At 39.6% G+C, this 27,455-nt stretch overlaps 1 protein-coding gene across 2 annotated transcripts; it reads right to left on the bottom strand.

Moving 5' to 3' along the window:
* Positions 1-118: 118 nt before the first annotated feature.
* On the bottom strand, positions 119-27,437 carry CPSF7 (cleavage and polyadenylation specific factor 7). 2 transcript variants are annotated; one of them, XM_025174499.2, is made up of 10 exons: positions 27,313-27,437; positions 26,773-26,870; positions 12,535-12,753; positions 11,726-11,829; positions 10,205-10,350; positions 5,271-5,676; positions 4,767-4,885; positions 4,504-4,684; positions 4,160-4,333; positions 119-2,231 (listed from the first exon to the last, which is right to left on the bottom strand). In XM_025174499.2, the coding sequence occupies exons 2-9, from the start codon at positions 26,824-26,826 to the stop codon at positions 4,165-4,167; spliced, it is 1,398 nt and encodes a 465-aa protein (XP_025030267.1). In that variant the 5' UTR covers positions 26,827-26,870; positions 27,313-27,437; the 3' UTR covers positions 119-2,231; positions 4,160-4,164. The 2 variants fall into 2 exon arrangements, with proteins under 2 accessions (XP_025030267.1, XP_007440438.1); XM_007440376.4 differs by having other exon boundaries at positions 27,268-27,349.
* Between the last annotated feature and the right edge of the window lie 18 nt (positions 27,438-27,455).

Genomic DNA, 27,455 nt, shown 5'->3' with positions numbered 1-27,455 from the left:
TTTAACCAGAAGTCAATATTCTCAGGGATGTTACTGTCAAATGTTCAGACACAAAGTCTGAAGTCTGAATAGTTAAATATAATGATGAGATAGAAGTTTAATCTTTTAAAAAGGCATTTTAATTTTTGTACACAAAGTGGTTTTTGAACTAGTTTAGCATTACATAAAGCCATGGTTGTACAAGGGCTAGTACCCAGCTAGAACATGGCACCTGCCTTATTTATACATCTTCACTGACGTATCTAAGTCACATTTAGCCCCATCCCTCCCCCTACAATCTTTTTTTAATGGAGATTTCTAAAAAAACAACTCACCCTCCCTTTTAAAACTTACAAAAAGAAAAGAAAAGAAACAATACAATGCAGTATAAAAGATTGACAATATCATCAAGTTTATTACACAATTTCCAACCTATCAGAAAAAGACAAACAAATCAAATCACGAAGAACAGGAGTGGGAGAGTAGAAGGGAACCGAAGTTATGTTTTCTGTTGTCTGTTTTTCTTCTTTTATTTTCTTCCATTATTTCAAAACAAACTAAAAATGTCCCATTAGGTAAAAAGCAACTTTTCCAATCCATATTGTATACTTTACAGTTTAAGCTCTCTCTGCTGGCTTACATTAACTTTTTTTTTTCCTCTTAAAAAAACACTGACCTTGACCCTCTTGGATCAACAGCACAAAAGGAGGCATCACATCCCTTGGTGACACCAGTCATCCTCTTTAATCTATCCAACTGTTCTGTGAGACAAGACAGATCCTTCTATGAGGGGGGCTTCACCATGCAGTTGGATAGTCACAATAAGTGTTCATCAATGTAACAGATGCTAAAGAAATCCAGGGTATCTTGATTTTATGTAACTGGGGTGCTCAGGCTAGGATGGAGCACTGAAAACTAAAATGCACACCTCAAAAGGTTCCATCTCAAAGATGACACTTGAATCAAGAATTCTGCAGCCACTGTTTTTCCATAAGGATCCTCATGTAATATGATATTTCTGGCCTCAATTGGTTGCCAGCTGAAAGGCTCACTGGATCTAGGAATCCTAGTTCTATGTTTACATAATAAAAATTAAATGCTTGTTCATTCCCTAGGCTGGCATGCCAGAGACCACTGACATTTTATGTCATCTGAAGCAAACGTGTGAGTGAATCCCATCAAAGTGAAAATTCCAAATGAGGAGGGGGGCAAGGGTAGTTTTGGACCTTAATTCAACACTTACATCACACAAAATTTAAAATGCTCAAGGTGTACTCCAACCAATAGTGTCCAGAAGCCTCAGCTTAACTTTGCCCCAATTCCATGTTCCTGCATCTATTCACAACTCTTCCTCTACAACAAGGAAGGTGGTATACTGGGAAAGGATGGCCTTGAAAAAAAAGTGTGTGTAAGAAGTTACAATCAGAGCAGCTACTGCATGAAACAAAGCAAGGAATTTGTCAGTAAATCACCCGTGGAGAGAGTTCCTGCAATAGCCAAAGGCAGATTTATTTCTTAAGGGAAACTCCATTTTGTGGGCAAGCTGAGCAGCACAGCCCCTCCTGTAAGAAGTTAGTTTAAATTGGTTTGACAATTTTCAGGAATTAAGGAGAGGCATGACTGGAAGCAGCAACTAGCCTGTTCGCCATCCCAGAAAAGGAAAACAAAACTTTTCTAAGCTGTGTACAGAGCTGTTAGAGTGCAAGACTGAAGCTGCTTTGGAAAAAGGATCAGAATTAAGGAGGACTCTATGCACTGATGCCTAAGAAGACAATGCAGTTTGAATTTTGAACACAAGCTCCAGTGAGGCTATGGTAATATACCTTGTGCTGTGCTGAAGCATGAGATCTTCCTACAGGAGAGAAGCTGGATGGATTCCTCCCCGGGTGTTTCTAAAACGCCATGGAAAGGAAAGAGGTGACAGACCTCTGTGGAAAGCACCATTCTCTTTGGGTCCAAGAATCCATGGATTGAAATGGCCCCCTGGTCACAGTGGCTCAGACAACCCCTCCCAAACTCCAAGTCATTCAGTGTTCCTCCATCAAGCAACAGCAGCAGCAGCACACTTAGGAAGAACTCAAGTCTCAATGCCATAGTGTGCCAGATGGAGTCCTGCAGGCAAAGTCACTTCCAAGGGGTCTGGAAAGAGCAGAGGGCAGTGGGAAGGAGTGGGTGGAGAATCCTCCATCCTTTAGTCTTGATTAAGGACAGGAGATACAAGTCCATAAAAACACTGAATGCTTCCAACATCCCTGCAAAGGAAAGAAACAGGAAATATCAGTCACTTCTATAGGTGCTTTCGAGACCATAGTTTAGAAAAAATGCAATTCCAAGAGTGAATTCCTACATATAAAAGGGAAGTGAAACTTGAGGGTTGTTTCAGACCATAGTTGACCTGGACTAGGATTTGAAGCCAAGTTTATTCCGCCACTGAATTATATATACTAGGCATAATCCAACTATTTCTTCCCATCACAGAATGGTATCTATCAAAAAAGAACACCACCTCAGGTCCTATGCAACTATCCAGAAATAGGTGGAAATCAAAAGGTTGTATTTTAGTTCTTTTTGAAGTTTTCAATTCCATTTTACCCAGAGCAGATTACAGTGGAATAAAACCAGTTACATTTGAGAGAGATTCTTTTTAGAAAAAAATATGTTACTAGTATTAGTCTATTTCCCCTTCTGAAATAAGATATGAATTTAGACATATACTTCACCCAGGAAGGAACAAAGCAGATTCTGCACAAATGTACTTCAGGATTTCCTTCTTGTTTAAGTAGTTAAATTAGAAGCTCTGGTCTGATTATCTACAGCAATGCTGGATAATCCTTTTTGGCCCAGGGGCCACAGTTCACTTTCCTGCCTTGCTTTGGGGTCACAGGGGGCATGGCCAGCAATGTGGTCATTTTCCCTGAAAAAAAACAAAACAAAAAACAAAACAGGAAAAACCAGCCTATTTTTGGAGAAGGTGCTGTTCTTAAGTGGTGCTGTGCTTCCTTACATCCCTGCAGGCTCAAGGCAGGAGTTCTCAAAATATGGGTTGTGATCCGCCATGGGGTTCATGAGCATAATGAGGATGGTCCCACTTGCTCCCACTCTACCTGGATGTGGGCTGCTTTGCTGAGTTACTGGTGCTGGATCTAGGCTTTTCTTCAATCACCCTAAGAGGGGAAAGATCAGACCAGCAAGTTTCTCCTCTTCCAAGGCTGACTCTTCCCGGGGGCCATCACACTGGGTCCTGGCATTGAGCCTGTACACCCATTCAGCAGCCCAGAATTGCCCCTCTTCTATTTCTTGAAGGAAGATGATGCCAGATTCTGGCACTCATCCTGTGCACTCAGTCCAGGCAGTCTAAGTCCTGTGCCTCTTCTACTTGTAGCAGGAGGATGCCCCACGACAAGAAGACAGCTGCTTGAGCTGAGCTCTATGACCCAGAATGACACTACTCAGGAAGATCAGAATGGGCAAGGATGCCTCAATGCTAACAGGATGCCCTTGGGCAGGAGGCACTTTTGCAGGTACAAAGGCTTGCAAAGGAGAACCCAGCCCTAGGAGGAAGCTCTGACTGAGATTCAGTCCAGCTCAGAGTTTGACAGATTTATTCATCCCAATATGTGTGTGTGTCCCGATCCATAAAAACAGATTTATTATTTTAGTGGTCATGGCATGATATTTGAGAATCCCTGGCTTAAAATACCAACATTTATCCTCTTAAACCTAAAGTGTGTATGTGCGGGGGGGGGGGGGGGAAGGTGTTGGAAACCAACATTTACAGCCTTATATAGGATGCTGGCATTGGATGCAAAATCCTCCATTCGATGCACTTGAAACTACTTCATATAAAAAGGAATCAGCAATAACAGGAAGACAAATGAAGTTATTTTCTAATCCTTCAAGACATCAAAAATTCTGAACCAACTGAGCTTTACAAAGCACTGAAAATCAAATGCCCACAAATGAAGAAAGAAAAACCAGGATTCAAGCCTAAATATAATATCACCTCTCCTGCCCAGTGCTTACTACTGATTCTGCTAGTCAACAGTAGGTAAAGGAGCATGAGACCCAATATGAGGGAAGAGGCAGGTTGTTTTTTTTTTTTTTTTAAAGGAATGAAGGACGACAGAAAAACAGACAGGAGTATTAACATCTCCTTGCCCCATCCAGAAAACTTTCTCACTTCTCTCAATGATGTCGATCTCTTTCTCTGTCCCTGTCTCTGTGCCTCTCATGCTCCCGGCTTCTTTCCTGGAAATAGTCCTCATGTCGATCTTCATTATGAACCACATCTCGATGCCTCCTACTGCTCTCACGTGACCGACTGGGTGACCTATCCCGTGACCGATGTCTTTTTCTGGGAAATAACAAGAAATATCAAGTATGGTAAAAAGCATAAACTTGCGGATACTTTCCTACAAAAGGACACATTGTTTATGTGGTTGTACAAATTCCCAAGGAGAGAAAAAAGCAGATAAAATAAATTCAGCTAGATGAACACGAGTAGTTCTGCTTGCTGAAATTCACCTGGAGGAACTGCTGCTGCTGCTGCTACCAGTGCCCATGCTGTAAGACTTGGCTTCAATGCCATGAAGACAATCCTTAAGCGAAGAGATAAGGACCCGACACCGCTCATCATTTGCTACACGTGACTGTTTAATCACAGCAATGGCTGTGAGCAGGGTCTCAATAGCATCACTGTAATCCCCTGCAGCATAAGAACAAAAACAAGGTGTTAAGACCGAAGCCTGAGCTAGGAAGGAAAGACAGTGTTAACCAACTGTGGTTACCTGCACTGGCCCCAGATACAGCCTTGGATATGGCACTGCTGGAAATTGCTCGATTCCTGTTCATGATATCATCAAATTCTGCTTCACCAACAGGGGGAGGTAACGGGCCCAATTCCCGGCTGCAGTACACAAGAATGCACCCATCATTCAGAGGCAGAGGACAAATTTTTCAAGCAGAATTATGACAAAGTCCTTCGTCCACCATACATGGTTGACAGCCTTCCCAAAAAAAGGCAGTGTGTTGCTGAATATATACTTCTCTCCCACTCCCCACAACAGCAGATATTAGCAGATATAGCATCCTTAAGACTCTTAAGTAATGAAATCTTTCCCTGTGATCTGAGGCATTTTCTGGCATTTCTATATTGCCCAGTTAGAACATCATTTTTTCTATCCTAACAAATAATATAAAAAGTCCCTTTTTGAATTAGACCTAGATGCTATTCTTGCATTGCTTCCAGTTTCAAGTTCTTCTCACATTCTTAAGAGCGGGCTTGCTCTCACCTGCTGTGATTATATGGTGCAGAAGCCTTGCTGTAGGCATCAGGTGGAGGCCCCATGGCTGCATTTGGGGGTGGGAAGAAGGCTGGATTGAGGTGTAAGGCAGGTGGCACTGCCCCTGGAGGTGGCACAGTTAGATGGGGGGGAAGTCGAGGTGGAGGGGGCATGAGGTGCTGGTAATGAATACCAGGTGGGGGAGGTGGAACTCCAAAACTGGAAGAAAGTGGTGGAGGAGGGGGTATTGGTGGAGGGGGCAGCCCCATGAGAGGAAGCGCAGAGGGAGGACGGTTGAAGAAAGGTAAAACAGGAGGTTTCTCAATGCGTGGCGGTGGCACAGCATTCTCTGTTGGAGTCGCTCGGCCATCAACAGAATCTGAGGAATCCCTTGAGTGAGCCCTCGGAGGCACCCCTGTTGACATCACAAATGAGGAAAAGTATTAAGCATATGGGTGGTACAGGGTTTTCGTTTGGTACAATATAAGCTTCCAATTCATATGCTTGTCACATCACTTCCTTGAAATAAAATCCCACTTTGTTCTAGTTTCTGATCAGTTATGTTATGTGAAGGATGGATTCTGCTCTTATGCTCACACAGGGCTTAAACTTTCTAAGAGAGATCCAGATATCTTCTTCACAACAACTGAAATAGGCATTCCCAATTTTTGCCATGAAACTCGTTTCATTCATACTTGTGTGCTATGTTAGCAGAGGCAGCCACAATGTGAAGATTATAAACAAGAGAGAGATACTTCATGAAATACTGTAACAGTGTTTCCATTCAGTATCTGTTACAATAGGTGGGTGCATAAACATTTTTTTATTTATGCATTTTATTAATATTGCAGCTAAAGCAAGACTTGAACACTTCTCAATTATAGCCAATCTTAGTACATTAGATATCATAATGGTAATTTATTTCTCATGTCAAGCTTAGAAGGTGACATGAACTTTGCCTTTTGGTCACAAATACAACTGTGAAATACAGATGCAATGCAAGAAATACATACTACTGATAATACCCATTTTAGAAGAGTCATACTAGGTAGGTATGGTTTGGTTGGCTAGGTATTGGTTTAAAATCACAATATTTGTAAGAAAGACACAGATTGAATACTCAAAGAAAAAGCGAAGTCAGGAAAGCATGAGAAAAAATGATGAACTAGAAATATGACACTGACAAAAGATGAATCAGAACATGCTATGGATATGCTTGAATAACTCACTGCTGCAGATATAATAAATAGTATTTATAAGGAATTAAGTAAAGCCAGCATATTGTAATTTATCACATCATGGAAGACTATGAGAAAAAAAATTATTGCTATAGTCTCATAATAAACTTACAACCTATCTTTTTCTTTCCAATCTTATAATTACATGCAAAACAAACATCTGGCATTGCTTTTAGGAAGTAACATATCTAATTCTAATTGAAAGGCAAAAAGCTAAAGCAAAAAGGGCCCAGATCTAATCATAACTACACCTCTGAATTACTCTGCATCCAAATAGTGAATCAGAACCATTATCCAGATAATTATGAGCCAGATTAGGAATTAAGTTTATGGGCTACAGCCAATATCAAGAAGCCCCAGTTCCATTTGTGCAATGAGATCTCCCCTTCCTATCTAGAGCAGATTTGGGGAGAAAGGTGGTACTGCTTTCAGGATTGAAGAATTATAATCTACTAACAGATGAAGTTCCATCAGCAGACAGACATTACTGTGACAGACAAATTAAGTCAATCCAATGGATTCAAGTCAAATGCATCAAGAATATCTTTCCAGCTCATTCAATTATTTTTCAAATAAAATTTACTTGACATTTCAGCTAACTAGTGGATAAAAACATCATTTCTCATGACAAAAGCACTGCATTCATTATTCAAAGACAAATTTCTACAGTGAAATCAGTAATACAGTGAAAGCTACTCTTTTGTTAAGTACTTTTAAGTTGTAATAGCCTTTAACTGAAATGATAATTACTTAAGAAACATACTGCTTACAAAATCCTTGAAAGAGAAAATAAACTATCAAGGTCTAACATCAAGATTTTTGGGTGCACAAGATAAATGAGATGCACTAGATGTATTGTATTGTATTGTATTGTATATACACACCAAACTACTTTCTGAACAGCTATAAAAATGAGTGACTCATCAACTTCACAAAATCAATCTGTTCTAACTTCAGATGCTATTGGAAGCATAAACTTTGGATTCATGGATAAGGTTAATGCAAAATTTGCATTACTAACCCACAGATAATTCAAATGGGAAAATACATCTATCTTTTCTTCTATATAAAATAACCAATACCTTTGGAATAGTGAAACTTTTGGTCTGATAAGATAATCATTCAATATTAGTAGCTTTGATTTATAGAATTTAATATAGAGACAATTACATGGATAGTTATGGATGTAAGAACACTATTTCTTAATGTAATATTAAAAATGATATTTTTGCAAGGTATTGAATGTTGTCTACTACTGTTCCATGGGTCAGTTGATTGGTTATGAAGACAGAAAACCACCAGATTTATCTGAAAAAAAATCATTTTTGTTCTTATTGAGTAGTCATGGATTCCACAGAAATAATAAAACTATATGGAAATTCATTAGAGGTATTTACAGGGATTTTAAAATGTCTGAATACAGCCACTATTTTTGTTTTAAATTCCAACTTTTTTAAAGTTGTCCAACATTTATGAGGCTTATGAATTTCAGTCTATAATAAGCTTAACAACTCTGTACAATGAGATAAGTTTTTTTAAAATTAAGACTCTTATTATAGAGAAAGGATTTTTCATAACTGAAAGAAGCTGAAATCAAAAGATTGTGGATATATGAACTGGAACCTACTTTGTAATCTTATTCCAATGAGGCATAATTCTTGCAAAAATACTTCCAACTGTAAATACAACTAAGAAATACTTCAAAAAAAAAAAAAGGCACGATCATACAATCCCAATAATACACAATAATTATGGTCACAGAAATCTATTATGTAACCATCATATAAATGGTACAATTGTGTAAAACTGGCGACAAGTATTGGATATTCTAATATACGACAACCTTCATATTTCAAAATAAGCAAGCGTCTGAATTATATTAATTCACTTTACACTCAGTTAAAATCACTTTTGGTGATCATTATAATATGTGGGAGACAATACTAAAAAGGAACTCTGAACTGAGGAGTGTGTGTGTGCATGTCGGTCTTTTATCACACTGATTTTGTAAGCTACGTTAAGTGGAGGGGTTGGCGCCTCTGAGTCAGTGTTGATTCTTGGCGACTGCCTGGACAAGTCCCTGTAGTCTCTGTGGAGAAAGAGTTTGGTGCAGTGATTTAGGAACCAAACTAAGACCATGGGTTCTAGTCCTGCCTTAGGCACTAAGTCAGCTGGGTGACCTTGGGCTAGTCACTCTCTCAGTCCTAGGAAGAAGGCAATGGCAAACCATTTCCAAAAATATTGCCAAGAAAACCTTAAGGGTAAGGATAGAAAATAGTAAAAAATGATAAATTTGTATCGCTCAGGTCCTTTGAGAAAGGAATTAAAGTGTTGAAAGTTATTTACAAAGGCTTTGTCCAAAATGGTAATGTGCCATGGTTTGTGTGCTTAACAGCAATTTCTGCAGCCAACACCTATTGATATTTTTACTACATAGAAAGAAACTACAGGTAGTGCTTGACTTACAACCATTTGTTTAATGACCATTTGAAAGTTATGATGGCTCTGAAAAAGTGTCTTATGACCAGTCCTCGTGCTTACGACTGTTGCAGCATCCCCACAGTCACGTGATCAAAATTTGGGTGCTTGGCAACCCACATGTATTTGCAATGGTTGCAGTGTCCTGGGGTCACAGGATTGCTATTTGCAAGCTTCCCAGAGGGCTTCCGACAAGCAGTCAATGAGGGAAGCCAGATTTGCTTAACAACTGGGTGATTCGCTTAACAACTGGCAAAAAGGTAGTAAAATTAGGCACAACTCATTTATGACTGCATTGCTTAGCATCAGAAGTTCCAGTCCCAATTGTGATTGTAAGTCGAGGAATACCTGTACTATCATTATCACCCCCTCAACATAGAAATTATTTGCAATACTGATATCCAACCATTGTCTAGGACAAATCACAAAAGTCACTGAAACACAAAACTGGTATGCCCGATAAAATTGCAACATGACAGTGGGAATTAGCTATTTGGCTGATCAAGTTCTATTTCTTTCAGCCTTTCCCACACACCAGTGTGGTGTAGTGGTTAAGGTGTTTTATTAGGAGTGGGGAGACTAAAGTTCTAGTCCACATTTAGTGGTGGAAGGTCAGTGGATGACTTTGGGCCAGTCATTCTCTTTTGCCCAACCTACCTCACAGAAAGAACTGTTGTGAGAAAAAATAGGATGACAAGAGTGCTATATGTATGCTACCTTCAGCTCTGGAATGAAAAGCAGGATAAAAATTCAATAAATCAAATTAAATTAATCCTGGATGACAGTGGGACTTACAACATCATTCTCTTAAAGAAGTCAATGAAGAAACTGAACAGAAACAAACAAGACATCTACTGCTATTTTTCAATGGTCAAGGTGAGGTCTCAAACAGAATATTACCACCTTTCCCCTTCAGAGACACAAAAACTCTCGAAGAAGTTTAGAGTGCAGCTATTAATAGATATGGAAGGTTTCAGATATGACAACAGCCTTCAGAGTTAAGCCCATACAATTTGGAGATGGTAAGCAAGATGCTTTGATGGGCTTTAATTAGACTTAAAACTAATCACACACCCCCCCGCAAAAAAAGTATTCATACTTCTGCAAATGCAAATTAATTTGCTTCTGGTCTACAGAGCTCTGCTCAAGATTCTCAAAAAAACTAACCAATGCCTCCTTCTCTGCTTTGCTACCTATTCGGCTAGCATACCACCCAGCTAAACTTACGTTTTCGGGCCTGTGCCTCAAACTGTGCAAGGTTTTGCCGGGTAGCCAACTTCACTTCCATTTTATCTCCATTCAGAATCTTCCCTGGTAGCAGCTCTAGAAGTTTGTGGACTGAGTTCTCAGAAGCAACAACCACTTCTGCGTATCTGTTCAAAGAGCCACAGAAAAATCATCTGAAGACTGTTAGGAAACTCTTGTAAGGAGTACCATCTAAACAAGGGGAAGGGAAGGGAACAATCAGCCATCCTCTTACAACTGCAAATTCCCAGCTTTCCTCACATTACACATTAGGGGCAGGGAAAGCAGCTTCCCTCCAATGGCCTGCTCTATTGCTTTGTCTCTTCACCTCTGCAGCATTCCACCTAACAGTATCTTCATTTCTTTCCTTTGCCCACCTCATCTCCTTACTGCCAAACAGTTAAAAGTTTAGGTTAAATAACTTCACCCAATTTCTCTGTTTTTCTGTCTCCCTTTTTCACTTGGCCATTCTCTCTCTTTAGCTTTTTCCCTTTTCTATTCCTTTTCACTCTGTTCCTCCTTTCACACCCTTGATCTCAGCTGTCTGCTTTTCCTGCAAACAAACTGCTTCTCTCTTCCTTTCAGAAATCCTGCTATGGAAGTGGAGGAGGAGTAAGCACAGGTTTCTCAGAGAGGGCACACATACACATATAATGGGGGAACAATTCATTTTATAGATACTTAATACAGGGGTGTGCAAAATGCTCTAAGTTTGAAACATCTTTTCTATCCATTTCAAGTCTGAAATGTTTTGCATGTTCCTGAACCTTAAGTTAAAGGCAACTAATCATAACTAATGTTTAAATCAAGTTAATCAGCATTTCTTTCATTCCTTTCTTTATAGCGGTCCTATCATTTTTTTGAAGCATGGTCCTAGAACAGCATTCAAAAGCCAATGTGAGTTTTGCCAAAATAGCCAATTTCTGTTATACAGGCATAGTGCAAAACATTCAGCTTCTTCAAAAACAAAGCCATATTCAAAGAGCCAGAATGGCTCTTTGTTCAAGCACGTGCCTTGGCCAGACAGTTTTCTGGTCTTGAGTAAACTCTCTTGAAACATATGCATTTCCAAACTGCCAAGAGATCATTCCAGAAAAGGAAGCCTTTTTTGAAAGAACCCAGCTTGAAGAGATTTCTTAGCCCTCTCCTTTTTTAAAAAGTACAATGACAGTTACTCTGGGAAGTGTTTTCTGAGAATTGGATGACCACTAGCCAAACTTCCTTTGGGCTGCCTTTTCTTGTCATGGATTTCTCCCAAATCTCTCCCTCAAAGGAATCTGTGACAGAATTCTACTAAAGAGAGCAACAATTCAGCAGTCATTACTCTATGGAAGTGGATCCAGTGCATCTTCTTCTGGATTACTTGTTACACCTTCTAGGTGTTGCATGCATACTTTCATGTACATTAACTATCATAAAGTACCCTGGATCACTCTATAATGTCTTCCATAATGACTGCCCTTCATGTTACAATCATTAACAAAGAAGTCTTGCATTGCTCACCCTTTAGATTGGCCGTTGGCTCTGTTCTCAGCAAATTTCAGCTCCACAACATCATAAACACCTACAGAGCGGATTATTCTGGTCAACTGCTGGTCAGTTGTCCACTGTATATGACGAGACAAAAAATCACAATATTATATCTGAAACCTTTGTATGATCTCTAGTTTTTTAATTAATAAAACAATACAATGCTACAATTTTCGTTTGCTGAGCTCTCACTACATTTCTTTACCCTACACTATTTCCTCTTACTACACATTCACTTCAGTAGAGGGTTTTTGGAGGGGGCAGGAGGAGAACACAGCAGCAATTTAGAATAGAGCTACCATATCTGAGTTACTAAAATCTAGATGATCCAGAATTAACTCTTCTGCTGCCATCTAATGATCATCCAGATTTCTGTAGCCCCAAAATAGCAGTCCTGGTTTAAAAGGCAGACCTTTTAAACCAGCTAAATTAATTTTTCATCAAATCTTTGTCCAAATGATTGCTAGCAGAAAGAGCAGAAATGGTAACTATTTTTCTCCTCAGCTATATACCAACAGAGCTATCGCCTCTGTTGTTAAAAAGAACTGCCTGTACCAGAAGAAAATGTATTATGTTATATGATGTTTTGTAACCCAGAATAAGTGCTTTAACCAATTAGTGCATCTATGGCTATTGCAGATACTTTAGTGCAAGTCAAAGTATGACAAATACATATGACAAAAGCATATAATGCACCCCGCTCTTTGAAATTATCAGTAAGTGTTTTGTAAAAAGCCAACCTATTATACTGTTTATTTCCTGTTCTAAATTAGAATACTTACCCAAGAAAAGCTGCCCACATAAACAGCAGCCCTCTTATTGCGTAGTCCACTGTAGGTATACAAAATAGCAGGTGATTTGCTGTTTGGCTTAGGAGACTGTTCTTGGCGGCTTTCAACGGGTGGCTCAGAGCTGCTAGTGCAACTTTCAGAAGGTTGTGAGCTGGCAGCTAGCACATCGTCATATAGATCCATCTGGTCAGCATTACTAAATTCAGAGTCCTAGAAACAGGAAGATACCACTTAGCACCTTCAGGGCTAGAGCTCCACATTAGTTATCTTTTACTATATTTGCAATAGCATTACACTTATATCATCTCCTACAGGAGCTATACAGCTCACAGTAAAGCTGACTTGTCCAATCTTTCTTCCTAAAAAAACAAAGAAAAAGTTCAGCAGGATGGATTTATTTACTACTGCCCCTAAGACCCCAATATTTCTCTTTAAATGAAATGAGTACTTATCTCACTGCTGTCACTGTTACAAAGACTTTTGCTTTATGTTTCTATGCTCTGTATGTACTTACAAATGTGAAATCAATACCCTTATTTTTTCTCATTCCTTCACAGAAAAACAGATAATCAGACTCCTACTAAATATTTCTTTGCTGCCTAATCAATGATATAAATAACCTGATTAAGCAAGAGATGGCAATCAAACTGCGTGGAAATTTGTCTCAGAAAAAGACACTGCATTATCTCCCATGATTCCACTAACAAATTCCTTAAAATGACATTTGAAATTCAGCAATTTTACATTGGATGGAAAGTTCTAATTGCTACTGTTCTGAGAAACCAAGACTGCCTCTTTATAAGACTTTGGAAGAACAAACCAAGTATTGATAGGACCAGAATTTTGCTTAAATTTCCTGAAACCACAAGACTTAAAAGATATCACACTGGTTTTAATAAGACATACTTCGCCTAGGTCCAACTCACTGCTCAATCTCTCTCTCTCTCTCTCTCTCTCACACACACACACACACACACACACATGTGAGGGGTGAGAGGGGATTTTTCTTATATATTTATTTATATCTTTTAACAGTACTATTTAGTAAATGTATATGGCTCAGTGGAACTCTGGGTGGCAAAGAAAAGTAAATAAATAAACCACATGGAAGCACCATAACATTATCTGCATATCTTACACACACTATGCTGGGTTCCATTAACATCCTGCCCCAGTGCCTGAAGAAAAAGTCAGGTCTTCACAGCCTTTTGCAAGGCTAACAGATTCAGAGCCATCAGGATCTGCGGTGGGAAGGTATTCCATAAGGCAGGCAATGTAACAGAGAAAGCACGCTTCCTAGGCCCCACCAGGTGACATTGCTTCACTGAAGGAACCTGAAGCATGGCCACTATACTGGATCTAGTGGGATGGGCAAAAGCCACTGGGGATAAGTTGTCCCACAGTAATCTAATCCCATGCCATGTAGGGCTTTAAAAGTGACAATCGGTACCTTGAACTGCACTTTGAAGCCTCCTAGGAACCAGTGTACACCATATAGCATTGATGTTATATAGGTGCCCCCATACTGCATGTGCCATTGCATTCTGAACCCGCTGAAGTTTCCAGAAGATGCTCTTTAAGGGCAACTCCATATAGAGTGCATTGCTATAGTCCAATTGGGAGGTGCTTAGGGCATGGGTGACTGTGAGCAATACCTCTGGATCTAGGAACAGTTGCAACTGGCACACAAGATGTATCTGTGCGAATATCGTCCTGGCCTGGCTGCTACCTCAAGCATGAACCATGAGGATCTCCAGATTCTGCACTAACTCTATCTGGGGGAGTGGCACCCCATCCAAAATTAAGGATGGAAAATCTCTAGATACAGGGAACTCTAAATCCTACAACCACTCAGTCTTGTTAGGTTTGAGCCAAGCTTGTTCTTACCCATTCAGATCTGCACAGCCTCCAGGCACTGGGAAAACACCTCAACAGCATTACTTTGATGGCCCAGGGCAGATTTACAGTGGGGCAAAAAAGTATTTAGTCAACCACCAATTGTGCAAGTTCTCCCACTTAAAAAGATGAGAGAGGCCTGTAATTTTCATCATAGGTATACCTCAACTATGAGAGACAAAATGGGGGGAAAAATCCAGAAAATCACATGGTCTGATTTTTAAAGAATTTATTTGCAAATCATGGTGGAAAATAAGTATTTGGTCAATATCAAAAGTTCATCTCAATACTTTGTTATATATCCTTTGTTGGCAATGACAGAGGTCAAACGTTTTCTGTAAGTCTTCACAAGGTTTTCACACACTGTTGCTGGTATTTTGGCCCATTCCTCCATGCAGATCTCCTCTAGAGCAGTGATGTTCTGGGGCTGTCGCTGGGCAACACGGACTTTCAACTCCCTCCAAAGGTTTTCCATGGGGTTGAGATCTGGAGACTGGCTAGGCCACTCCAGGACCTTGAAATGCTTCTTACGAAGCCACTCCTTCGTTGCCCGGGCGGTGTGTTTGGGATCATTGTCATGCTGAAAGACCCAGCCACATTTCATCTTCAATGCCCTTGCTGATGGAAGGAGGTGTTCACTCAAAATCTCACGTTACATGGCCCCATTCATTCTTTCCTTTACACGGATCAGTCATCCTAGTCCCTTTGCAGAAAAACAGCCCCAAAGCATGATGTTTCCACCCCCATGTTTCACAGTAGGTATGGTGTTCTTTGGATGCAACTCAGCATTCTCTCTCCTCCAAACACAACGAGTTGAGTTTAGGCCAAAACATTCTACTTTGGTTTCATCTGACCATATGACATTCTCCCAATCCTCTTCTGGATCATCCAAATGCTCTCTAGCAAACTTCAGACGGGCCCGGACATGTACTGGCTTAAGCAGGGGGACACGTCTGGCACTGCAGGGTTTGAGTCCCTGGCGACGTAGTGTGTTACTGATGGTAGCCTTTGTTACTTTGGTCCCAGCTCTCTGCAGGTCATTCACTAGGTCCCCCCGTGTGGTTCTGGGATTTTTGCTCACCGTTCTTGTGATCATTTTGACCCCACGGGGTGAGATCTTGCGTGGAGCCCCAGATCGAGGGAGATTATCAGTGGTCTTGTATGTCTTCCATTTTCTAATTATTGCTCCCACAGTTGATTTCTTCACACCAAGCTGCTTGCCTATTGCAGATTCAGTCTTCCCAGCCTGGTGCAGGTCTACAATTTTGTTTCTGGTGTCCTTCGACAGCTCTTTGGTCTTGGCCATAGTGGAGTTTGGAGTGTGACTGTCTGAGGTTGTGGACGGGTGTCTTTTATACTGATAACAAGGTCAAACAGGTGCCATTACTACAGGTAACGAGTGGAGGACAGAGGAGCCTCTTAAAGAAGTAGTTACAGGTCTGTGAGAGCCAGACATCTTGCTTGTTTGTAGGTGACCAAATACTTATTTTCCACCATGATTTGCAAATAAATTCTTTAAAAATCAGACAATGTGATTTTCTGGATTTTTTCCCCCATGTTGTCTCTCATAGTTGAGGTATACCTATGATGAAAATTAAAGGCCTCTCTCATCTTTTTAAGTGGGAGAACTTGCACAATTGGTGACTGACTAAATACTTTTTTGCCCCACTGTATATAACTTACTAACATTGGCATGCTGATTATATTTAACCCTATGCTAACAGGATTGCAAGCTGGTCATATGTAACAACAGTATTGTGTTAATATCACACTGAAATTGCACTCAAAATTCATTTATTTTTGAGTTAGAGCTATCAGTGCTCTTTTATCTTCATATAATTATCCATAACTGAACATGGGTAAGAGCACATACTGAGGATGACTTTGTGGCAATTAAGGGCAGCAAAATGTCATTATTTCTCTGCCCTTATTGCATCCACCAGTGGCTGTCCAGCAGCCCTGCTGAGGGTGACCCAATCACTGCTAGGTAGTGGCAGGATTCTGGACCATCTACAGAGCTGCTGTGAGGAATATTCTGACTATTTGGCAGATAAAGTAGCTCAGATACACACTGGGCATGTCCGGCCAAGGTGCCAGGGGCACAGTCTGGTAGTGTGATCTAGGATGTATCTGAGTTGGTCACTTAAAAGTGTTCTCTGTGCAGTTCCTTCAGCAACTTGTTTGCTGAACCCAGGCCCTTCCTGGCTTGTTAAGGCAGTCAGGGAGGTAACCAGTACTTGGATCCATTCAGTGGTGTCAGTCTTCTTGAGGGAGGAGGTGGTGCATTCCCTCCTCGAGAAGCCATCCTTGAACCCAACTGTTTTAGACAACTATCATGCTGTCACCAACCATGTTGATAAAGTGGTTGGGCTGCAGATACAAAAGACCCTGGAGGAAGTGGATTATCTAGACCCATTTCAGTCAGGTTTCAGACCAGGATTCAGTACTGAGACAGCCTGGGTCATGTTGATGACCTGTGGTGGAGGCAGGATGGGGTAGTGCATCCATCTTGTGCTTTCTGATCTCTCAGCAGTTTTTGATACTGTTGATCACAGTATCCTTCTGGACCAACTCCAAGAGCTCGGAATTGGGGGTACTGTATTAGAGTGATTCTCTTCCTTCCTTCAAGACCAGTTCCAGTTGATGTTGACAAAGGAAGGCCACTCCCTAGAACCCTCCTTTGCAGGGTGCCAAAGGGCTCCACACTTTCTCCCCTCTTGTTCAACATCTACACAAAACCACTGGGTGATGTCATTCACCAATTTAGGGTCCAGTATCATCAGCATGCTAATGATACCCCATTATATCTTTCAACCCCAGGCCAGTCAAGTGAGGATGTTGTAGTTCCTGGAGGCTGTGCAGGCCTGGATGGGGAGAAATTGACTTCGGTTAAATCTCGCCCAGGCCAAGTTGTTGTGGCTACTGGGACCGCCTAGGTTCAGGGGTTTTGCACTTTCCCATTCAGGAGCAGGGCACAACTTGGGAGTTCTCTTGGACTCAGCTTCTGTTCAAAGAGCAAGTGGCAGCTGTGGCCAAGAGGACCTTTACACAGCTCCATCTGGTGCAGCAGTTGTGTCCCTTCCTGGATTTGGTGACACACTCATACCCTTGTCACCTCACAGCCTGAGTACTGCAATGCGCTACTCTCCATGAGGCTGCCATCGAAGACAGCTTGGAAGCCTCAACTTGTCCAGGATGCAGTGGTATGTGCAGTGATGGACTTGCCCTGGCATGCCCACCTGACACCTCTGATTCACAAGCTGTACTGACTGCCAGTGTGTTTTCATGTGCAATTCATACAAAAAAAAGATACAAAATACTTTAATGACCAAGTATAAAATATATACAAGGAATTTGTCTTCAGTGACGAACAGCAAGATCATGGTGCTGGTTATCACCCATAAAACCCCACATAAGCTCTAGGGCCCAGTTACTCAAGGAACTGCCTAACTCCTATGGCTTTTGCTTGGCTGAGTGTATGCACTCCAAGCCCCCTTGATTGAACAATGCCATCTTTTGGGATCCAGGAAGCATTCCTTCTCTGTAGCAGCTCCTGCCCTCTAGAATGAGGTTGTCCTGAGATTTGGACAGTTCCCACCATCAGCCTTGGGACCCCATCTGAGATGTTGTCTGCATTGATGTATCTTGTGGGTTGCCAGTTTGTAACTATTTTGTAATTCTTTTTCAGATTGTTATTGTATCTCTAGTTACTTGTTTTTATATTCTTTATTTTTGAACCACCCAGTTGGCTGAAATTGGGCAGCATCAAAATTGAATAAATAAATTACATGCACACACCTACTAGAGGAAAATAATATAATACAGATTCTCTAAAGAAGCTGTCATTAATTGCTCAGATGATTAAAAAATTAAGAGTTAAAAAATACACCCTACTAACTTGTGTGTATATATTCGTAATTCTATTTTTAATCCACTTGCCAGGCTTGCACAATCTAGCTAAGAATCTAATATATCAATTAATTTTACTAACTAAAATTGCATATTTAATACTGGCCTAGTTTACATTATCATCAGGCAGTACAGAAAAGTTAATCTATTTAGGCAAAATCTGAACAAAGTATTATCCCTGTGGATGGCCAGCTGCTACAGTGTGTAGACCTTCCTTTTTAAAGGATTTTTCAGTATTTTAAATGGTCAACAATTCATACATGACATACAGAAACAGTCAGGTTCTATCATGCAGTATAAGCCTGAATTCAACCATTTACCCTCTGTTATCAAAAAATATATTAGAATACTAGCAAAATACAGTGGTTAATACCCACACCCAATGTACGCAATTCAGCTAAATATGAATTCTGTGGAACTTGTTAACCATAACCAACCTTCATTATTAGCTGTAGTAGGATTTAAATTTTGCATAAGTTGGGATTGAAATAAGTATTACTAAAATGTCATACTATTGTATCAGTGTTCATAGTACCAGCATTCTATTTCATACATAGCACAGGACCAGGTTATTTGTGGGACCGCCTCTCCCTGAGGATATCTGCCCACCCTACTAGGTTAGATAAAGTAGATGCACTCCAGGTCCCCTCCCTTAAATGTTGTCACCTAATGGGACCTTGGAAGTGCATCTCTCTTTATCAACATTCAATAAACTCCATTCAAACAACATTCAATAAACTATGAACTCAACTATGACTTTCTCAGTCGTCACTTTCTTCTTCACCCACTTGCTCTTCCTTTATATATTTGCTCATTCTCATTCATCCTCTCTGTATGAACAAACCAACTCAACATACTTTTTTTATACTGGTCATTCATTTTTGAATCCCTCCACTTTTATTCAGCACTCATTCATTTTCAACCATTCCTCATTTTATTACACATACTTAAGTAGCCAATTCTCACTGCATTCAAGTTACTTTTATGTTTCTCTTGACATACCCACCTCTCCCTTTCATGTAACCTCTTTTCATACCCAACTCTCTCTTCCATATATATGACATATCCACCTCTCTCTTCCATATAATGAAGTAGACAGAAGCATGGTCTTATACACAACCATTTTTGCTTCCTCTGATAAACATACAGCAAGTATGATAAACTTACTGATAAACATACAGCAAGTATGTTTCTTAACGTTTATCCATTTTTAGTAAACTTTCAAAGCACAGTAAATCCTATAGCTGTTCCTTCTTCCTATTTATAACCAATTCACCCTATTTTCTTCATCAGATACAACTACCTTGGTTGTTGATACATTTATTTTCAGATCCCTGGTCCTCGTCGTAGACAATCTAACATTTGCTATAAATCTTTTAAGTTCTGAGCCAAAAACATAGCATCATATACATATATGTTTACATCACTAACACCATAAATATATTAAACAATCAAGAGGACATTACACATTTTTGTTTTACTCCCTGCTCATGGTTGAACCAATCACTTAACATTTCATTTATTATCATGTGTACTTTACTTTCATGATATAAGAGTTTTACTGAATTTGGCAGCCATCCAACTTCATATTCATGCAAATTATTCCATAATCCAAGTCTATTCACTTTATCATGCTTTCTCTAAATCAATATTTTTTTCTTCTCACATTCATACACTTCACAATATCTATATGAAGACATTGCCCTGGTTGTTGATACAGACACTTGTAATGGTGCAAGAATCTCATTACTTTGCTTAGAACTAACAGACATGGACAGGATCCTTCACTGCATTCTGAAGTTTGAATGTGTAATTTCTGAGATCAAAACATTTCTTTTCTTCTGTACTGATGGAACAATCCAAGGCATGAATGAACTTATTAGACTCATTACAATCATGCTCCTGGAGGCATTTGATAGACAGGTTGTGTTTGCATTTTATTTGCTTGAGGTGGCCCTGAACAGCATGGATGTGATCTTCTTGAATTCTCAGATGTTATGTTGAAGTGGCTAGCACCTTGGTATACAACTATATAATCCTGGTGTACTTTACAAGATTGCTTAGAATAATGGAGTTTATATGAGCATAGAAAATGACCTGGTTTAGATCTAGCTTTTGTTCATTGTTGCTCAGCACTGGCTGGTCTATAGCTCTTCCAAGTGCTTTTTATCCTCTTTTTAACTTGGAGATTCCAGGGACTGAACTGGGAGGCCTTGCATATAAGACAGTTACTGTGCTCTGCTGTTAAGGCCAGAGATAAACTTAAAATCCTGAATTTTGCATAATTTTCTCCCCTGTGCAAACCTTAGGAAATCTCTGATATTCAGATCCAACAGGAACATGTACACAAACCTCCAACAAATCTACTGACATTAGAGGGTCATTTGGCCCTCAACATTTCCATTCTGGGATCTGACTGCCTGATGAACAGTGGTTTGAGCTTCAGGATGATTCTCCAAAGTTGCATCCTTCTTTGGCTCCTTGATCCTGTGCTGTTCCTTCTTGCTCTTGAGATGCTGTTCCAAAAAACTGTTTCTTGCCTTGCTCTGGAAGAATGCACTGCTCAATGATATCCATTATTGTAATTTAACTGACCTGTTTAGTACTCCATCCATTCTGCATTTCACCGGATCTGTCAGCATCCCTTCTCCTTGGCTGGAATAGCAAGTTTTGAAACCCAACTCTCCTACAGGCTTGATGACTGGTTCTGCTTACTCCTTCCTAGCTTTTCCTTATAAGATACCCCCAAAATCTTCCCAAACTATTTAGCATACTGTACAATTTTTTCTCAAAGCTTATCTCTGGTTCTTCCATTACCAACATTCACTGGAGCATAATACACAATTATCATCAACCTATGAATTCTTACTTTCTTATGCATCCACCTATGCCAGTAATTTGTAGGTTTAGAGATACATTTCACCCTTTCATTTATAATTAAATCTAACCTCTCATTTCTCTGCATTTATTCATCAACTCTTATTTGTTTTTACAACCTCCTTCCCTTTTCTTTCACTTTCATAACACGACCACATATGCATTTTTCCTTCTTTCATTTCATCTGATAATTAATGTGCTTTACCATTTATTCCTCTTACATTTCAAATCATGGTCATACTGAGCTTCCATGGCTGAGGATGGACTTTAACCTGGGTCTCCTGGGCCTTAGCCCAGCACCTTAAGCACTGCATCACACTAGCTGTTGCATTTACAAGGGGGGGGGGGGAATACAGGTTTCATTTTCCATAGTCAGTACTTTGAGCCACATATACCAAAGTTGTATGTCACGTATGGTTTAGTGTATTTTGATTATTTCCAAAGTGAACTAGAGATAATTACCAACACAAGTATTCTCATTTATACATAATACCACATTTTAAAGCATATACAACATACTGTCCTTCTTGACTGAACATTAAGATTTTCAGGACTTTTCAAGATTTGCTTTCTAGCAATTAACTGCTACCACGCAGTCTTAACAGTTACTTATCTTTTCAGGCTCATTACATTTTTTTTTTAATCATGCTCCCAGCATCACTTGTTACTCCTCATGGCCTTTTCAAGGTAACTGTGTATTCTCATTTTTACTTACAGCCATAAACCCATGAATTCATGCAGCTGCTCCTTGCCTGTTTAATGACTCTGTATTTTTGCCACAGTATATTTAATGGAATGTGAAAAGTAAATAAAGCCATTAGGTACAACTGATTAACCAAAAGCCATGATTTCATATAATCTTTTAGCAAATATGATTTTGAGTTAAAATCTGTTGCTTTAGGTATGATACTTTCATGTGAACTAGGAATTTAAAAGAAACATTATCACCCTTTCAAACAATATTTGTGATAAAAGCACAATATCCAACATAAATATATTTTAAATTTTGAACATGTACCTTTTTTATAAGCTTGATAAAGTTCAGTTCTATGATATGTTTGTTTCCTTTTCAAAAATTAAATAGATGGGAATGGATCCAGAATACTGTTTCTGCAAATGGAAGAACTTTTATTTGTGGAAGAAAAAGAGAAAGCACAGGCTTCCACTGGATAAAAAGGTGAGAAAATGTCCTACTCCCTCAAGAAAGAAAGGAGAAAAAAAAAATTAGGAGGCAGTGAAAACTGCCCTTTCTCTTTCCTGTGTGAGCATTTTATGGTTCTGCTCATAGGAAATCTGAATCCAAGCCATGGAATGTGTTCCTTTGCATTTTCAATGAAGAGGGGGATATTTTTTTCTTGAACTCCTAACTTTTTATTCTTTGAATATGCAGAAGGAACAGCTTGCTGAAATGCAAAACAAGTATCTGGCTTACGGAGACACCTGACTTAATTGCAAAACATATTTAGAAAGCCCAGTGAATTATTTTTACAAGATCTAACTTTCTTTAAATTTACATATGGTCACTTGCTATGACTTATCTTGCCATTCAGAAAATGCATTCTGCCCCTTAAAGAAGTAGTTTTGCATCATGTACGTTGCAAAACTGAATGCTGTTTAGGAAAAAAAGAAATTGAAACAAGGAAATTATGCACACTGGCGTCCTATTCACCTTGGAAGAGCTACAATATATGATTACTTAAAAAGGATAACATAACCTATCAAAAACAGTTCAGAAGCATTAATTACTTTCTCCACTAAAAATACACAGTAATAATTTTAAAAGACAGTACCAGCACATTCAAATTCCTTAAGGGATAACAGGGGGAACCAAATATCGCAGCAGAACAGAATGCAACAATAATTCATACATAGTGTCTGACAGTATCCACTGTATTTCCAGACTTCACCACAGAAAGGGATCCTTGCATTTAAAACAATCCAGGGATCATATGAAAGGAAAATAGGAGAGATTAGTCATTAGAAAAAACTAAAGGAGGACATGACAGAGATGTCATGCAGCTTAGTACTCCACACACAAAATAAAGATCTAGTATTCAAATATATTCACACTTTGGAAACTCAGCTTAAAGAACAGACATTCTAAATCAGACTGCTTAGACCATGGAAATAAATCTGCCAGTGACCTAGTAGATTACTACACAAATGCATGGGACATTTACAATAACCATTTAAATAATATTGCATTATACCTATGAAATAGTAATATTACAACTAAAACACATGGAAATTGGGAGACTCCGGGATGAAAAGAGAACAAGCAGGACCCATATAACAAAATATCCAAAACTATATTATGAGCACACACAGCAAATAATTGAAATAGCAACCATTTGGAAGCCTGTAGTGAATACTTCAGATTTTACAGAAGCACTTAAACACACATCCACCCAGAAAAGATATATACAGAAAAGAGCAGTATTGTAATGCTTCAGTTTACAGATTTTCACAGCCAGCTTCTCATTTTTTTGCTCAGAGACAACTAAGTTCTCTGCCTATGGAGGCACAGTGCTAAAAGTCAAGACTCCTTTAAGTCAAGTTCACAGGCAATGACAAATCCATGTCACTCCTGAAAACAGTCTATAATATTTTCTTGGCAGCAATATGGAAGTGGCTCACCATTCCTTTTTTTCCAGAATATTTTTTTCAATCTTCCAATCTATTATACCAGCCAAATTAAATCCTGATGGTTTCTTATCTAAACACTAAGCTGATCTGACCTTACTTAGTTTTGTTAGAATTGGCCAATATTGGCTGCACACTGCCACCTGCTGCAGATGCTTATTAGCATACAGGCCAAAATCCATTCAACAAATCATAGTAGCAAATGATCTATCACAAAAGCAACCAAAGCCCTTTGGGGATTTATCTGAACATCTATGTATGAACACAGACACAAGTTCCTATGATATGTGCTGTCAAGAAATGCAAATTACAGGCAAACATGAGTCCGTATATTCATTCTACTACTTTTTAATCAGTTCACTCAAAAGGATATGCAGCAATTTACACATGGCCTACAGAGGACCCAAGGCAAGATGAACCTATGGAAATAGATAGCTTCAAAAAGTTACTTCTCTCCCTCAAGCAAATTAAACTAGGACAACTACATAATTACACTTTAACAAGGAAATAGAGGAACATGTTATTATAAACAAAAACAGTCTTAATGCATATAATGCAGGACTGCAAAAATCATAGAACCCTTTTGAAGCATTTCTTACTTCCTTTGCTTTTTCTCTCTCCAACTTCTACCAGGATTTTCAGGAAAAAAGAAACATAAAACTACATCTGTATCAGGGAGTAAATACAATTAAAACCTGCCAGAACAGAAGACCTTCACAAATCAACTCACTAATTAGTTCTAAAAAACAAATAATTGTGAATTCAGGACATTGTGGAAACATAGGTGGACACAATTAATCAATGATGTAATCCACTAAGGCACCTGTTTTAGCTAATAGAGACATAAAAGTATGAAGAATTAACACAAGCATGGGCCAAGGAATGACATGCATTGTTTCCTGATTTTTGTAATCCAACTTTAAATACAAAAAACAAACATCCATCCAATTATCCTATTATGAGTTAATATCACTACTTGGATCTGTGGAGCATCAAAACAATAATTAGCACAGCAGACTTTGTAGCATGCAATGAACACTTCTTATACTGCAAATTGCCCAGCATGCTGACAAAATTATCGAAGTATCCTCTTTGCCCTGATTGCAAATCTGAGGTGACAAAAATATTGTCAGAATGAAAATGTACACAATTTTAACCTGAAAATACAACATGGACACAGTATTAGGCACTCAAACCTGTGACCCCAAAAGGAAGCTTCAAACTGATATCCAGACAGCAAATTTTAATTATTCAAAAAGGTTGCTGACTGTACCTCAAATAGATACAGATATCTAAAAAATATACATCAGGATTCTTGTGGGGTGCTGCTGGCTGAGTAAAGTGCAAGACTATCAAGGAGAAATGAAGCTGCTTTGCCCCATGATACAAACCACAGGCACATGACTTAATACTGGTAATTGACTTGTAACACCTCAACTCAAATACCAAATGAACATCTCTAAAACCTGTTATAAGAAGCTATTTAATAAGAAAAAAAACAGGCAAGATCCCAGTGCCTTACCCAAACTATAAGATTTTTAAGTAAGAATTTTGCTTAAATTGTTAACCTATTTCTTCTGATACTATCTACAGCAATAGGCAAAAACTCTCCAGGGTTTTAGACCCAAGTCTTTTCTAATCCTACCAGGAGATACAAGCAATAGAACCTGGCATCTTTTGCATGTACATCACGAGATCTATCAATGAGCCGAGGCACTTCCAAAACTAGATGACAGGCTTTGCTATGAAGAACACACTACCACTTTCTGCCATGCATTTGTTAGTACTAAGCATTTCTTCTTGATGAAGATTTGGTTCCAAATCCTCTACCTGCCAAGTTGTTTTTCCCCTACCAACTTTCCAATGATTTATTTAAAATAACGTATAGCCATGTTTGCAACATACATGGAGACAGATTTAGACTAAACAGGAAATGACAAAGACTGAAACTCACCTCTTCCAAAGTCCAAAGCAATATACTTTTCTCAAATTTAGTAAATCAGATTATAAAATGTCCCTCGCTTTTCAATGTATTCTTCCTTTATATTTCATACATTCAAATTACCTAATATAGCAGCTTTTAAAAATATCAAGAGTTAATGATACTCACTGACTGTGCCAAAGCATAAAAACGGAATCCATGGCTGCTCATTCTATCCCTAAAAATCTTAATGCAGTCTAGTAAATAGTAACTAATATTTGTAAGAACAGGACTATAACATCTTTACCGGTGTTTTCCTTCTGCTGATGATAAGAGTAGTCTGGATTTGACCGTATGATTGATGGTTTGCCACTGTTTTATTTAGCTTTATTTTATTGCTGTATCAGTAACTGATACAGCATAGACTACTACCGAACTTGTATTGACATAAACTGGCGTAATTGCAACATGCAAGTCAAAACAAAACAAAGATGTAACTCTATAAAAAGGAAACAGCACAGCCAAATATGAACTAAATTAATTTCAATATTTTCTGTATGTGAATTTGACACTGCAGATAACATATTGTTTTGTTTCCTGCTCCCATTAAAAAGAAACGTTCAACATGCCCAAACTGGCCTTTCCCAAGAAAAAGGATAGTGTTTCTTCCAAACTGCACTCTCCATTTATACTGATGAGAAGTACTTCAAATAAAGGATTATTATTTCTCCTTCCTTGCAGATAAAAATGATTGATACCAACTGGCAAATATGAAAAGTTAATCCCAGCTCTCTGACTCAAGTAAAATTTAACAATTACTTGTTATTCAATCCTCTTCAGGGTTAAAATCGCTTTTAAAAAACAGTTCGGTTAAATCAGCGCGCTGTGACACCGAACTACGTAACACGGTGAAGCTTCAATACGGTCTGACCCTTTTACCCTCTTTTCCCTTCTCTCCCAAATGAGGCCGCATCAACACTTACCTGGTTAAACTCCTCGTCGGCGTAGATATCAATGAGGTCTACTCCTTCCGACATAGTTTCAGAAGCTCCACGGAGAGAACCGGGGAGAAAGAGCGGCACTGCAAGTCAAAGTAAAGAACCGGGTTAACGCGACCCCCGAATAACCCTCCTGGCGGGGCTACGAACTGGGCCCGGCCCTCCGCCGCCAGGCCCGCAGGGAAGCCGCCAAGAGGAAGGCGGGCCTCTGGCCGCAAAGCAACCCCGCCCCCTTTGCTCCGCGCGCATCTGAGGACTGAACCACAGCAGCCCCGCAAGGGGAGGGGTCGAGGAGCAAGGTGGGAAACGGAGAATTCCCCCCCCGTCGGCGCCATAATTGCGCCCGCTCGTTCGCGGCCGCCATCGCCTCCCGCTTTCCCGCGCTGGGAAGGAAGCCCGCCATTCCTCCCCCGAAGGGCCGCCAACCCACAGCGGGCGGGAAACCTCATCTCTCCCCAGTGCTAGGCGGCCCCATTATACCGCGTAAGGCCCACAATCCCAAGCAGGCCCAAAACGCGCGCGAACCTCTCTCTCTCTCTCCACCACAGTAAGGGCCTCCTCTGCCCTGCCCCTTCCGGCTTGTCGAGTCCCGCCTGTTCCGGTTTCTAGTGCCGCTCCGCGCAGAAAAGTACGAAAACTTCCTCTTTGGTTCCCTCCCCCTCCCTGGC

Source organism: Python bivittatus, unplaced genomic scaffold (assembly GCF_059951505.1).
Source record: "Python bivittatus isolate LINGU-HERP-01145 unplaced genomic scaffold, Pbiv_v1 ctg000480_np1212, whole genome shotgun sequence".
Lineage (NCBI taxonomy): Eukaryota > Metazoa > Chordata > Lepidosauria > Squamata > Pythonidae > Python > Python bivittatus.
Note: the sequence above shows the minus strand (reverse complement) of the source record. Positions and strands in the feature narration are given on the sequence as shown.